The sequence below is a fragment of the Eublepharis macularius genome, chromosome 10 (assembly GCF_028583425.1).
Source record: "Eublepharis macularius isolate TG4126 chromosome 10, MPM_Emac_v1.0, whole genome shotgun sequence".
Taxonomy (NCBI): domain Eukaryota; kingdom Metazoa; phylum Chordata; class Lepidosauria; order Squamata; family Eublepharidae; genus Eublepharis; species Eublepharis macularius.
This window is the reverse complement of record NC_072799.1, coordinates 87640762-87656923: the sequence shown is the minus strand read 5'-3', so window position 1 is coordinate 87656923 and position 16162 is coordinate 87640762. Positions and strand designations below refer to the sequence as shown.

The 16162-nt window shown below is 43.0% G+C and overlaps 1 protein-coding gene across 2 annotated transcripts in view; it reads right to left on the bottom strand.

The window, feature by feature from the left end:
* KDR (kinase insert domain receptor) overlaps positions 1-16162 on the bottom strand; it is a 70653-nt gene that overhangs the window by 11905 nt on the left and 42586 nt on the right. The window contains exons 17-26 of one of the 2 annotated variants that reach the window (XM_054990298.1): positions 15742-15877; positions 14789-14893; positions 12809-12922; positions 10444-10532; positions 7722-7878; positions 5279-5367; positions 3586-3708; positions 2851-2962; positions 2073-2172; positions 1417-1522 (exon numbers count right to left, since the gene is read on the bottom strand). In XM_054990298.1, the coding sequence (XP_054846273.1) occupies positions 1417-1522; positions 2073-2172; positions 2851-2962; positions 3586-3708; positions 5279-5367; positions 7722-7878; positions 10444-10532; positions 12809-12922; positions 14789-14893; positions 15742-15877 (1131 nt within the window). Of the gene's footprint in view, positions 1-1416; positions 1523-2072; positions 2173-2850; positions 2963-3317; positions 3387-3585; positions 3709-5278; positions 5368-7721; positions 7879-10443; positions 10533-12808; positions 12923-14788; positions 14894-15741; positions 15878-16162 lie in introns of those variants that run through there. The other variant, XM_054990299.1, reaches the window with a different exon arrangement.

Genomic DNA, 16162 nt, shown 5'->3' with positions numbered 1-16162 from the left:
AGACAGATAAAATACTTCTAAGAATGTTCGTTGCCAACAAAGCCAAGATGATTTCACATTCTGCTGTAAATCAGTCCACCGTGGCTGGAGCTAAACTTTCCCTTCCGCTATTCTTCAGAGGAGTCCTTCTGTTCACATAATGTGCCCTTCCACTCAAGTTAGGAGCCCTTTCATAACTGGAAAATCTGTTTCTGGCAGTGGAGGGCACCTCTGAATCTAATCCCTTGGTTTAGGTCTAACCCACACTCAAAAGATACCTTTCTCACTTTCCGTAGATTTTACATTCCAAAGAAATTAGTTTCAATTAGTTTAGAAAACCCAATAAGAAAAAGATATTTTGGTTACTGTTTTAACGATTTCACTATTTTTTCCTTTTCTTTCAAATCATTTAACTCTATAATCTTCCTAGAGGATTAGAAATCTATATTATCAACTCATAATAAAAAGAGAAGCTCTTGTTAATAATAATAACAATATTTGATTTATATACCGCCCTTCAGGACAACTTAATGCCCTCTCAGAGCGGTTTACAAAGTGTGTTGCTATTATCCTCACAACAATCAGGTGGGTGGAACTGAGAGAGCTCTGAGAGAGCCATGATTGACTCAAGGGCCGATTCCAGATGACTAACCTTAAATCGCTTCATGCCGCCCTCTTCCGGATCGCGACGGGGAAAATGCGAAATATCGCGTTTCCTCGCGCGAGTTTTGCGCGACGACGCGTAAAACTCGCGCGAGGAAACGCGATATTTCGCATTTTCCCCGTCGCGATCCGGAAGAGGGCGGCATGAAGCGACTTAAGGTTAGTCATCTGGAATCGGCCAAGGTCCCCCAGCTGGCTTCAAGAAGATGAGTGGAGAATCAAACCCAGCTCTCCAGATTAGAGTCCTGCTGCTCTTAACCAGTGCACCAACCTATTGTTTTGCTTTTTAGTTTTAAAATGTGCTTGCATTTCTAATTTAGCTATAAGTGGCTAGGCACTCTGCCAGTTCTTCTCCCAGTACTGCCATTAACTCTGCGGATGGCCTTGGGTAAATCACTCTTCTCAGCCCCAGCTCTCCAGCTGGGGATAATAATAACACTGACTTTGTTCACCGCTCTGAGCATGGCACTAATCTGTCCAGAAGGGCGGTATATAAGCACACTGCTGTCATTATTAATCATTATATGGTTTTTATTCTTTGGCTGAAAATAATTCTGAATATTGGTAGTGGAAAAATGACTAACAATTGCATGTATAAATAAGAATACACTGGGAGAAGAAATTCAACACATCCCTTTCTGTCATATGATGCAGATTACAGGCCAAAGCTCCATAATTGCAGATGCCTCCCATTCTCAACACAGAGCATGGCGCGTTGAGGTGAAAATGATGATTCTACACCAACAGAAGCTACTTTTAGGAGCACTTGTGTACCTGATGAACATTTGCTTGCAATACATTTCCCAGATGTTCCACCAGGTCTGAGAAAGTGGGTCTTTGTTTGGGATCTCCGTGCCAGCAATCCAACATTGTCTGATACCTGAAGAAACAAGGTAACAGCAATAATCACAACATGGCAATCCTCTATCATTCATGTTCTGCTTATTTCCAAGGTCGCTGCTGTGACTATTCAATATGATTGGACTATTCAAAACAGTGCTGGCCTCCTCTAAAGAAAAGAAGACCAAGACAGACGGTGCAATCCTGGGCAGAGTTGCACCATTCTAAGCGCATTGACTTTAATGGATTTAGAAGGGTGGAAGTGCATTTAGAATTGTGCTGTTGGCTTTCTACGGCTCTTCGGTCTGCTCCATTAGTACTGAAGCCCACTGGATGGCCGCAGAAAGGTAACAGTGCAATCCTAAGCAGAATCACACCCCTCTACGCACAGTGAAGGATCCAAGTCTGCTTACAGTGCAATCCTAAGAAGAATTACTCCAGTCTAAGCTCATTGATTTCAATGGGCTTAGACTGGAGTAACTCTTTTTAGGATTGCACTGCTCGTCTGTCAGAAGAATGGAGGGGGCACTCATCATCAGGTGTTATTTTATTCTCACAACAGACAACTTTGCACCATTAAATGTTCTTACATTTCAGGTGTTGTGTAGTCTGGAGCCCTCATTCTTGTTCCCTCTTTCAGTCTTCTACAGAATTCTTCATCAATCTTTACACCGGGGTAAGGGGAAGCTCCTGAAATGATAATTGTACTTTTTAGTGAGCTGCTATTTATTTATTTAAGATATTTATTAGCCACCTTTCCACCCAAAAGAAGCTTGAGGCAGCTTACAGTACAAAAATTCTGCTAAGTATAAAGATTCTGCTAAGAATTCTGACCTGGATACTCAACTCAAGATATTTTTATAAAAATAAACAAAATTTACAGAGGAATACTTAGACTGGACATGCAAACACAATTTGATTCACATAAGCAACATTCAGAAATGTGTCTGGAATATCTGGATTTTTATTTCAGCTTTTAAAGCAGAGACTGTCTCATATTTGGCTCTCTCCATACTGTAATGGCTTAAACTGTTTAGATGGATGGGAGAGCTCAGAGATATTTGCTTATTTTCCCAGCAAAAGTGGGTTCAGTAAAATGAGTCAATTTACTACGTATGTATGTAATCCAGATCCACTGTTATCAATGGGAGTTTTGTCACCGATTTCAGCTAAGTCTTATCATCAAGTTTCTCCCTGAGGAGCAACAGAGTAAAGCAAACCAAACAAAAACAATGAGTGAGCATATGGTATTCATGGTAGTAAATTCATGGAGAAGTTGGTTGACATCATAATTTTAAAAGAGGAGCTAAGTATATTCTTTTACTAACAAAGGTTGAGAATTTCAATAAACAAAGAAATGTGACTCACCTAACGAAAATATCTCCCACAGTAGTACGCCAAAAGACCACACATCACTTTGAATCGTATACACTCGATCAAAAATGGTTTCTGGTGCCATCCACTTCAGGGGTAGCCTGGCCTAAACGTTGAACAGCCAACAATATTTCTTTATTAAGGGAATTTATATGTAGCCTTCCCAGAGGCCTGCTCGAGGCAGCTTACAAGTAAAAACAATACCACAAAATCATTTAAAATATTATAAATTATCAATATAAAAATAAAACAAGTCAATACAAACAAGGCAGGTGCATAAAAAAAGCATAACGCAACCATTGAGCCATTTTTTAAAAATCCATTAAACAGTCTTCAGGTTAGGGGCAGACAACAAAAGGGTTTAAAAAGAGGGAATCCTTTATTTCTTTTCACTCAGACCTTTAAATGTTTTGGTCCAGCTGTTTCATCTGAGAAAGTCAGACAGGCACCAAGTCTACCTGACTCAAGGGGGAGGGCATTCCACGAAGGCGAGGTGCCACCACAGAAAATGCCTTCTCTCTGTTTCACCTCTGCAAGCAAGAGGACAGAGAGCGACGCTTCAGAGGCAGATCTTTAACGGCAGGCTGGACAGTAAGGGGGAAGATATTCCCTCAATGTATTAGATAGTGGCACAAAAGGGAAACGCAAGTTCTTTTAAAAACTAAATATATGCTGGGATAAGATTTCCAGTTAAATGTCTTTGGAGTTCAGCCAGTTGCTAAAACTTACATCTCCTTTCCTCACATAATCAGGGTCTTTGTAGATATCTCGAGCCAATCCAAAATCACAAATTTTGACCACATTGTTCTCTGATAAGAGGATGTTGCGAGCCGCCAGGTCTCGATGGATACACTGCAAAGATATGAAGCAGAAGGTCTGTTCCTGAAGTTCTCCTGAGGCGCCTGTTACTTTCATGGCTTTGCTAACATTGTCTTACTCTGTGTACCTTTTTTGCAACCCATATCTGGGTGCATCTTAAACTAAAACTATTTAAAAGATCTCCCAGTGGAATTCAAGTAAGAGTCAATGCACGTGTGCCGTTTCCAATGAGGTTCTCTCAAAAAATTACTCTGCTTCAAAAGGCATACGATGGGATCATTTTAGACATTCTGTATCAAAATCTCCTGGCACTTTGTGTCCCATTCTCAGGCTGGACTTGAACTCACTGCATTATCCCAGACCCCAGCAGAAGATAGCACCCCTAGCTCCTCATAAAGGAGCCGAGGAAGAGCACAATGGGTTTTCTCCCCTGGTTGAATGGGAGACGCCCACAAACAGGAGGAGGGGAAAGGTGATAGCAACTCCCACTCCTCTGTTCTGAGGGCAACCAGGCTCCATCTTTATTATTGTTGTTGTTGTTGTTTGTTTATTTATTTATTTTTTAAAAATTTCATATATAAAAAGGAACAAACATTGTCTATAAGAAAGCTCTTCCACGTAGTACAGTATTAGGTTTAATGGAGAAATACATAGTAAAGTATATATTGAGAACAATACAGTATGTTATAAAATATAAATAAAACATTTATTTTACATCGCTGGAAAAAAAACCAGTAAGAGCAGGATATACGGTCTTGCTACCATAATTGTTAATTTAGAGTGGCAAAAAGTAAGTATTTGGGAGAGCGGGCTCCATCTTCAGCATGGATATGGATATTTGGGGTACAGGTGAGTCAAGTGTGGACCTTCCCCAGCCCTGTAAACGTGGCACGGCCGATCAGCATCTTGCACTTGGAAAGCATGTTTGTTGGAAAGATGGCTTGACTATGAATATTCCCACGGACGGATGTTTTTTCCACGAAAGGCCTTTCAAATGAGTGAATCCTCAGAACAGAGATGGTTTCAGGTGTTGTAGAAAAATGACTTCTGGGGGGCCTCCCACTAGCACCAGAGCTCTTGTACTTCCCCTCCCCCCATTTTTCAAAGGAGCTCCCACTGCCACCTTGCCACTTTCCAGATGCTGCCTAAATCTTAGTGCACTCCACTCCAGGAGAGCCAGCCAGTAAATGGGAGAGAAACAGCCGCTGCCTGGAAGAAGACTGGCAAGTAAGTTGCTAAGGCCACCAATAATGCAAGCTTCTGGAAATGGTGAGGACAAGCAAGGGGCCGACAAATACACAGATCTGGATCCTACTAGCTTTTCTGCTCAACCTCAGCCAGTTCCCCTTTGCACTGCACTCTCCCATATGCAGTGTGCTGCACAGAATAAGAAAGCTTGTGTATTAGCCTTAGAGAATCAGTTTTTGTCTCCATGGGTCCCACAAACCACAGCCTTTTCAGTAATCAAAATGAACCCTCTTCTTCTTTCACTGGTGGAAAAGCTGGTAAGATCAGCCCTTCTGTTTCCTTATATTAAGCACCATCCCTAACACCATCAAGCAGCTGTCTGACAAAAGCCTTTTCCCTGAGGGGAACTCCTTACTTTCCGTGAGGCCAGGAATTCCATCCCCCTGGCTACTTGGAAGCTATAGCAGATGAGGTCTTCCAGGCTCAGAGGGTCGTCGGATGTTGCTGTAAGGGGGGAAATTAGCAGGTTGTAAACAAGTTGATTTGTATACAGCATGCAGTAAGATACCGATCCAAATTTGTACTTGAACATACAAGAATTCTGTCCTCTCATTTCCTCCCTTGGTTTATTGCTTCTTTGTTATATGGAAGCAACAGGGGTGTAACATGTTACTCTCTGCAGCTCAGTGAGGAAAATCACTGAGCACCTCACAGACTAACAATGTTTATTCCTCCATAAGCTTTTGTGCTCGCTTAATCAGATTCCAAAGCTGTGCTTACAAAGCTGTGCTTACAAAGTGAGCTCTGGACTCATGAAAGGTTATGTTGGAATAAATGTTAGTATTTAAGGTGCCGCTGGACTCCTGTTTTATTCTGCTGATCCAGATGAACATGGTTACTCATCTGGAATTTTCGGTGACGAAAAGCAAGAAAGCTTCCATCTTGCCTTCTTTGAAAAGGAAAGGTCAAGAGAGCAATGCTGCTCAAAAAACAACACAGAATACGATTTTGCCTCAGCTGGAGGAGACATGCTGAGATCCACATTTACTAAGGACTGCTTTGAACTGAAGATCATGAGGGATTTACCTCAGCAAATGCCACAAAAACCAGGCCAGAAGTTCCCAGGCCTAAACAAACATCTTCATCAATAATCTATTGAAGCTAACATTTCAGTGAGTTTAGATTTCAAAATCTAACTTTCCCTCTCTAAGATACCCAGCTCTAAGAATTCTTAAGAGTCACCACTGTATTATAAATCAGAAAGCTGTTTCCCAGCAAGACATATCTAATCAGCATTTCTGGAGAGTCTACAGGCTTCCCTGTAGTATGAAACTCAGTTCACTTGCTTCAGTCACCTTGCTGAGTTTTTACAAAATGCTCCCCTTATTGATTTATTTATGTCCTTTATAGCCCGCCTTTCTCCCGGAGACTCAAGGCGGATTACACAGAGTGAGGTTAGTACAGTCAATATCAAGAACATTTCCATAAACAATGCCATAGGGTAAACAGATACAAGTATACAAAGACAGGAATCCAATACAACATAGTGGTGAAGTCTATGGTTCCTAACTCATTAGCGAAGTATCTGAGACCCCCTTACCTATAATACAGCCCTCCTATCTGTGTTAAAAGCTCTTGAATAATTCAGTTTTGCATTGTTTGTAGAAAGCCAGGAGAGTGGGGGCTCTCCTGACCTTAGGCAGGCCGTTCCACAGGGTAGGGGCCACCACAGAGAAAGCCCGTGCACAGGCTGCTGTCCTTAAGCAATGTCTGTGTAAGGCACTGGGAGTCCAGTTTAGAGTACTCAAACTAGACCTGGAGGAATGGGTTGTGCTCTGTCTCTGCTTTGGTTCTCTGTTTGCAACATTCAAATAATTATAATCTACCTCAAAATTTTGTATTTGAGCAGTCCTAGACTTCCCCAAGTACTCACTGAATCAGGCATGTGAACTGATCACAGCTTAGAGCTGGTAACAGTTCTATCTTGTAGACGGAGCTGCTGGCATTCCTCTGAATCCTGATGACGGCCCATTAAAATGGCGGCCAGATGCAACCATGTCCACCTGGATCATGCACTGTGAGCATCTAAGCAAGCATGTGTTTGGGGAACTGCTAGGACAGCTCACATGTGGAACAAACTGTCTTGTGAGGACTGGCACATAGGGCTGTTTTGAAGATTATTAAAATAATATAGGGTAATGAATGGGGTTGGAAGCATCTGAACCAAAGGGAGTGCTAAAGAGTTACAAAGAAAGAACAATAGTAAACGAATGGGCCTTCGATTCTCATTCATTCTTAAAATCCTAATGACTCAAAGTGCAATCCCCATGCAGAGTTCAAGGGAAGGCTCAGAGTTTCTCTACATGAGACACCTCGGTGCGTGTTCATTAAGGGTAGGGAGACTCAATGTTGCCCAGGAAACGTAGTTTTAAAAGACAGAGCTGGCGGAAATCGCTCCTCAGAGGGTTTGTTAATTTCATTGTTGCCTCCCTGAAGGCTCTGTCAATTTCACCTCTCCAGTCTAAAACTGTGTGGGACTGTAACCAGGAGACAGTGAGGAAAGGAAATGGGCTGGAGCTGCCTTCCAAAGCCAGGCTTGGACCTGGAGAGGTTATAATGAGCTGAAGTTTCCCTTCTGGCATTCCACAGTCCCTTTACACAGCTGTATTACACAGCTCCAGTGTATAGCAAAGCCTTTGCCCTGCTGCCATCTCTGTCTTTTTAAACTACCCTTCCTGGCTAACATTGCATCTCCCGACGCACGTTCTTCTCGTGTCAGATGTAGACAGACTCTTAGAAGATTGCAACTCTGCACAGGCCTACACTGTCAAATAATGAAGGAACATGACAAATCTTACGGTCTCCCTCTTCCACATCACTGAGGGATCTCTCCTCTCCAAACCCTGAGCTCGCTGAGCTCTGGCTGCTTGCAATGCTTTCCAGGCGTCTCTTCAGATCTGCTGAGACTTCACCAACACAGTTGTCTCTTCCATTCCTATACCTGGTATTTTTGGTCTATTGAGTTTTCAAAAAGAAAAAAAAGGAAACAGAAACTTTCATTCACCAACTGTGGTAGCGAGCATCATGGTGCAAAAATCAAACTATCACTTTGAAGTGAATATTAGATGCAATGTAATTGGAAGATGCAATCAAAGCCTGGAGGTGACTGGTCACATTTTGATACAACTACTGAACACAGGAATACATGAAGCTGCCTTATGTCAGTCAGGCCATTGGTCTATCAAAGATCCAGAGGAATTTGCCGTGTTAGTCTGTAGTTACTAAATAATAAAGATTCTAATAACACCTTTAAGACTAACCAACTTTATTGTAGCATAAGCTTTCGAGAACCACAGCTCTCTTCGTCAGATGCATTGTCAGCTTTCGAGACTCTCAGCTCTCTTTGTCAGTTCTTGAAAGCTTATGCTACAATGAAGTTGGTTAGTTTTAAAGGTGCTACTGGACTCTTTACTATTTTGGTCTATCAAAGTCAGCCGTGTCTACTCTGATTGGCAACAGCCCTCCAAAGTCTCAGTTCAGGTCTTTCGCATTCCCTGTTTCCTGATCCTTTTGACTAGACATGATTGGACCTTCTGCATGCAACACAGATGCTCTACTGCTGAGCCACAAGCCATTGCACATTTGCTTTCAATTCGCTGACCACACTCCACACAGTTTAATTCACGATTGTGCAATAGTTGCAGGGATATCAAATTTTTGAGGATTCAAGGGGCAATATTTTACACCTGAGAAAACACTGTATTTTTCCTGACCCCTTGTCCATTGCTACTGTGATTGCTGTGTAGAAAGTGGTTTCACAAATGTCACAAGTATCTCCTAGATCCGTTTGTGACCGAATTAATGACCAACAACATGGTTCTCCTTTTGAAAGCCCTCTACACTCTGTGAATTTCTAGTTTTAATAAATTTGCCAAAGGATGCTCTTTATTGTTTAGAGAAAGCATGGGATGATTCTTACATGGAATGCATGTCTAGCCAAAAAAATTTTAAAATGGGACAACAGCAATAAGACTACCCCCTCCTGCATATATTATATGAAGATAGCATATCAGTTTGTTACCAGAATTCCACATCACTAAATGGGCAGGATCCAAAAGATCTCGACCAGCAACGCTGGCACCTTCCACTGATTCAAGAGGTTCTTCCAGTAGAAAGACAAAACCCTGAGATCTAAACCAATTACTATAATCTCATTTTGGAATTCTCGTGGGGAATGGATGTTAACCTGGTTCATCTTTTGCGTTTAAACCATCAACACAAGTCGTGCAATGGAATTAAAGGAAGTTCTAGGAGCAATATGGATGCTGCTTTTGGGTAGATAAATCTTGAATCGTTACAGTAATGCCTGCATGAAGGAAACCACCTAAGTCAGACCAGCGATGTAGCTAATTCCACACGCTGCCATCAGAAGAGGGTAGCATCACCGTGCCCAAGTAATCACATCGTTAACTTGCCCACACCATTTTGAGTACACAAGCTTCAATGCAGCTGAAGCCAACTGTGACTAAATTCTGCTGAAACAAGTGGAACAAATTCGTCGAGGAACTTAAGTCCATTACTGTCAAACAGAGCTTAGTCATGACTAACTTGAACTGGATAAAGTATCACAGACTTTACTGGGATGAGAGTGCAATCCACACAGTTCTGGTAATATAAGATCAGACCCAAAACTTCAGCTCAGAGGTCAGGATGATCCTAACAGAGATTGTAGATTGTTGCATAACCTACAAGTCCAGCCGGGATATACACTTTCACTTAATAATGTCCAACGCAAAATGTAAAATTACCTACAAAATGGTGTGGGTTCTGTGGGTTCTATGTGGGTTCTATAGTCAAGTTTCATGATAAAATGTTCAGTAGCATTGAGAACAGTTGTATTGTAGGAAATAAGAGAAAGGTTAAATTGTTAATTTTAATCTATAGTGTTATTTGGGAAAATATTAAGATAAATGTATTTAGATAAAAAAAAATGGGAATGATAAATGAATGGTTTGAAGAAATGTATATGAGCAAAAGAAATATGTTTTGATGGCTTTTTAATAGCTTATTAATAGTTATAGAATTGTATGAAGTAATGGTAAATTAGGATTTTACCTCTGGTTAGTAGGGATAAAGGAAAAGTAATATAGAACAAATGATAAGAAAATACGGGACCGTAGTGTTGTCGGGAGTCTGCACAGAAAAGGGGGGAGGGGGAGGGGTTGGGATGCATCTAGGGACAAAAGGGGAAATGTATTTGTAAGATATGAATGAATTGTATGTCAACCCATCCAATAAAAATTGTTTAAAATGAGAACAGTTGTATTGTTGTGGCTAGAGCTCTAGACTTTAAATCCTCACTCTGTTGTGAAGTTCCCTGGGTGACCCTGGGCCAGTCATTGCCTCTGAGCCCAACCTACTTCAGAAGAGGGTTGCGAAGATAAAATGAGAAGGCCTATGCCCACTGTAGTCACCCCAGTGCCAGCGCTAGAAACATTCAACAGATGTCTCTGGGGAAATGTTAAAAGATACTTCAAGTAAAGAGCAGGAAAAGTCTTCTACACTTAACACAGCCTTCACCTTGTATGGAACAAACTCATTCCTCTTGCTTCTTAAATACACTGATAGATTTCCATGCTTGCAGTATTCTACAATCACCATGAGTGGGCCTGTGGGAATAAATTATTATTATTATTATTATTATTATTGCATTTCTAGACCACCCTCCCCATCAGACGGGCTCAGGGTGGTGTAACAGCATACAACTTGCAACACACAGTCTAAAAACCATAAAAACATTATAAATAAACCTTAAAACACTATTCCATATACTATAAAATTCCATATACAATAAAATTGGCAGATATAAATATTAAAATACAGCATTTTAGGCGCAGGGCTTTGCTCTTACATCATGCCCTGCGCCACAATTATGAGCTCCTGCCTGGGTGGTGGACGGTCTTCAGTGGTATGGCCGGCGAGAGGACAGCCTAGCCCCCACCAAATGCCTGGCGGAACATCTCCGTCTTACAGGCCCAGCAGAGAGATAACAAATCCCGCCGGGCCCTAGTTTCCTCAGACAGAGAGTCCCACCAGGTCGGAGCCAGGACTGAAAAGACCCTGGCTCTGGTAGAGGCCAGACGGACCTCCCTTGGGCTAGGGACCATCAGCAACTGCTTATTAGCTGATCGAAGTGACCTCCGGGGAACATATGGGGAGAGGCGGTCCCGAAGGTATGCTGGGCCCAGTCCACATAGGGCTTTGTAGGTCAACACCAGAACCTTGAAACAGACCCGGTACCCATATGAACAAACAACTTTAAAAAATAAATATTTTCTTCCTGTTCTATGCCTACAGAACTTACGTCCCAACTCACCATGAAGGGTAGTCTACTAGGTTTCCTGGAGAGAGTGTTACCCTTCTGTTTTGTATTAATTGTAAGTTCTCTAACTTTTCCATCCAATGCTTTAGCCAGTCCTAAGCATGTACATACATGAAGACTACCAAAGTGGCTCTCATGAATGTTTCTCTCTGATAGATAGCTGAAAGTCAGATTTGGACAAAATTCTTGAGGCTGCTGTCTATGCAAATCTGGTGAATTTTTGTGTACTTTTTATCCTGGTTCAGACTCAGGGCAGACTGGCCATTTTACCCGTTGCCTCCTACTGCATGGCCAGTGGTGCAGGATAAGCTGACATTTGTCATTTGTAATACTGGCTAGGCCTCAGACGAGTAGCGTTACAAATGCAGTGCTAGTGCCTGGCAGGAAACCTACCTTATCCATATTGCATCAATGCTACAATGCCACTTCCATCGTGAACCTGAACTGATACTGGTTTGGTGCTCTGAGATTCACCAAAATCTCTATGGTTCCAACTATAGTTTATAGAACTTTTTCAGTTCGCACTGGAATTGATGCTGCGGCACTGATATGATGCCAGCTCACCCTCCCCCATTTCCCCCCACTACTCACCAGAGCAAAGGCAGGCAACAGGGACTGGGAGTCGCCCCCCCCCCTCCCCAGGGGAATGGCGCTCCTACAAATAAGGTTCCTGCAGCACAGGCTTGACGCATCTCGATTCCCCCAAAGCCATTTTAACTTCCCAAACTGTCCCTGTTTCAATTGCATTCTACACTAGAGAGCGCAGGAGTTGATTGCTGCCCTCTCTATTTAAACCACGCACCAACAACTTTTGCACATATATTTATATGCATGCAAACTCCACTCAACTCATTTGCTAGTAGGGACCAAACTAGACATTATAATGTAATGGGAGGGGGGTTCCCACTCTAAATCTCAAAGGGCAAATGTGGGTTCAGGGGGCACTTCCCGAGGAGAATCGGTGAGCAGGAGGACTGCTTAATCCTCTGCTCACAAGTTTTTAATGCCTCCACCCTCCCTCCTCCCATTCCAGTCTTGCTGTGAAAGTGAAAGTGAGCTCAGCTAGGAAAAATACTCTTGGAAGGGAAATTGCAAGGGCAAATTGGCCAGTAGGGAAACTGTTAAAAACTCCAGTCTTTCCCTCCTTCTGTCTTTGCCTTCATATGCCTCTCACACACAACACCAATCATCATCTTGACAAACTGGAGGCCACACCATGTTTTGGACCTGGAAAATAGTGAACAGATTGCCCGTAGATGTGGTTGAACAGATGCACTTCCTTACTGGTGGCAGCTTTTCTAGGGATGCACAAGAAACATCAAAGGAGAAGCCTCCCCATCCTCCCCTCCATGCACATACACATAACCAGCAACCAGCAACGGTTAATGCTAATTATTCCATTTGCTCTGTACCAAGTAGTTCTCTCTCTTTTATGTCACTTCCCTTCATTGAGAGCTGCTCTCCAGGGCTTTTCCAGCCTACCTGGCTTGCAACCCAGTAACGGCAGAATTTGGGGGCTGAAACAAGGAACAGCCCTTGAGTTCCATGTGTTCTAGAACTTACCTCCTGGTTTTGTGCAGGCCCCCAGTAAGTTAACCACGTTGAGATGATGACCAATATGAATGAGGATTTTGAGTTCAGACATCAGCGCTCGGTGTTCACTATGGGTCGCACCCTCTAGAAACAAAGAAAAAAAATATTCTTGATATACATGTAAAGTAACAATAAAGGTTAATCTGCCACCTTCCACTGAACTAGGAGGTGGAGGTAAAATACACAATCCCAAAAGGCCTTTGTGAGAGCCAAGCTACAAGTGACAAATTCACGTAGTGATCAAGTGGAGCGCAAGTGGAGGGCAAGTGAACAGGAAGGAATACACGTGAGTCTGTTCACTTGCCAGGCAAGTGTAATTTGTCACTTGTAGCTCGGCTCTGACTTTTCAGTGCTGTTGCTAAACCTCTTGGGCAAATGAGGTTGCTTATACTTAAGTCAGATCGTTGGTCTATCAGCATTAATACTCTCTGCTGTGACTGACAATCACTCTCCCAGAGAAGGAGAGCCATTGCCAGTCACAGCACTTCTTGAGCTTTTTGACTGCCACAGACTGAACCTGAAGATTTCTGCATGCAGCACGAGTGATTTACCAGGAAACAATGACCCCTCAACATTTCTTACTAGAAATGATGCAAGATGAAGGGTTCTCACGTGAATATGAATGCAAGGAAGGGAAGCTTCGTGTATAAAAAAATTGCAGACTTTTGGGTGGCGGATGTAGCAGTCTACTCTAAAACTTCAGCCTATGTCTGTTGTATCATGTTGTAAAGCTTTCTTTGATTCTGGCGTTACAGAAACAGCCACCAGAAGTTCTTGTGGTCTTAATGTGGACCAAACAGCCTCCCTGCTGTATGCCATTTGCCTTACTTTGCTACTAAAGACTGAATGACACGATCCTTTCCTTGGGGGTAAACCCGAAAAGTTAGCAAAGTTGGTATTTCATCCAGATACGTAAAACAAGAATAGGGTATGTTCTATAGGTGAAGCCAAGTCAATGAAGCATACAGAGAGCCAGTTTGGTATCGTGGTTAAGAGAGCAGGACTCTAATCTGGAGAGCCGGGTTTGATTCCCCACCCCTCCGCTTGAAGCCAGCTGGGTGACCTTGGGCTAGTCATAGCTCTCTCAGAGCTCTCTCAGCCCCACCCACCTCACAGGGAGATTGGCATGAGGATAACACACTTTGTAAACCGCTCTGAGTGGGTCTTAAGTTGTCCTGAAGGGCGATATATAAATCAAATGTTGTTGTTGTTAAACATAAACACCAGTGAGTGACTCAACAGCATAGAGAAAAGCAACCCAACTGCAGAAATGGGGAATTTGTCTCGTCTCCATGTGATGTTAGACATTGAGGCATGCATAAACAGGCAATGGGCTTCATGGGAATTTACAGTACCCATGAAATGTACTAAATTGACATGTAGATTGTTCACACTAATCTGGAGATTCTGAAAAGATCTGTGAGCGAATCACATTGTCCAGCATCCACTGACTGGCCAATATAGCTGCATTTTTCCATTTTGCATGGATGTGCACAACTCTTTATGCACATTCACAGCCAACTCCTACTGGCCGTTTTCGCACTGCTTACTGGCCACGGAACATTGTGCCAAGCTCCCGGAACAACAGCGTCTTTCTTCCTGGCGCAATTTTGCATGAGACGTTCTCATGCGAAATTGCGCCAGGAAGATGCTGTCGTTCCGGGAGCTTGGCGCAATGCTCCGCAGCCAGTAAGCAGTGTGAAAACGGCCAATAACCCAAGAATATGCATGGTCAGTTCCACATTTTTTTAACTATGTTGTAATTACACAGGCCATAAAATACCATCCTACATCATGGTTTCTGTAATCTGATAGCTACAATTAATTCAATACATATTAAAAAATAAGCACCAGCTAGTTGCCAAATAAGTGCTTCATTCTTCTCAGAATACAAGCTTAGTGGTGACCCAAAAGTTCAGAACTGCCTGCAGCTGCCTTCTCAATGTTTACCTTTAAGCATTTTCACAGCAACTGTTTTGCAGGTCGCCGTTTTTTCAATTCCAAAGGCATCTGCCTCAATGACTTGGCCAAACGCTCCCCGGCCAAGTGGTTTACCTGTGTTCAGACAAAAAGGGCACTTTTTACACATTTGTTCTCCAATCAGTCAGTGGGGGATGGAGGTGGAAGCTGCCATTCAGCCCTTTGGAAAAGGGTTGCCATGAAGAAGCAGAGTGAGATTGTCACAGCCACGGTAAGTTACATGTGCCTTCAACTGCAGCCACTTCTAAGGAAGCTGAAGCAATCAAGTGAAGGCAGAATCTTGCCACCTGAATTGCAGCCACAGATCATTGGATGTGGAAATATCATTGCTCTATGTCAATCATACGCAAGTGAATTGGCTGGTCCACCCAGGATAATCCACTCACCAAAGACTGCCATAATGCAACAACCAGGGCCTTTTTTTCAGTGGGAACGTGGTGGAATGGAGTTCCGGAACCTCTTGAAAATGGTCACATGGCTAGTGGCCCCGCCCCGATTTCCAGACAGAGGGGAGTTTAGATTGCCCTCTGTGCCGCTGGAGCAGTACGGAGGGCAATCTAAACTCCCCTCTGTCTGGAGATCAGGGGCAGGGCCACCAGCCATGTGATCATTTTCGCCAAGGGCGATTTAAACTTTTAAAAACTCCCCCCTTGTTCCAGCTGACCCAAAGTGACGTCATTGGCCCTGGGAACGTGGTACCAGGGGCACCACCTCCCACCCAGAGTTGCCCCCTGTGCTGGCAACCCACTGAGTTCCACCACCTCTTTTCCCAGAAAAAAAGCCCTGGCAACAACAGTGCAATACCCACTAATGTGAAATAATCCAATAGTGCAATAATCCAATAATCTTCTTAAACATGCTCAGTAAAAGCAGATCCTAGTCCCAAAGCCACAGGAGATTTCTTCATAAAAGGGAAAAAATACCTAAGTTTAGGCGGTCCCTGGGGAACTCCCACTTGCTGGCATCGTAAGTAAGGCGCTCACATTGTTCATCCATGGGGACTTCATCAGGATCCATGATAATGGAGAGATAGCCAGTCTTCAGTTCTTCTCCACTTGCCTGAAAACAGCATTATCAGTACTAGTTAAATAAAATTATCCTTACTGTTTGGGCAATGTGCAGTTGGCCATACTAACAGACTATGCTGAGGTGTGGAGCATTTTTTGTCCATAGGAATGCAAGCCAGCAGCTCCTCCAGCTGTGTTATAGGGCATGTGCCCACAAATCACAGTTAATGACTGTCTTTATTAATGTCCCCCCAAGAGGACCTTTCTTCCCCTCCACCAATGCTTGGTCAATTAAAAGACAAAATTGTATAGGCTGTAAGTTCCAGGAAAGAATGTG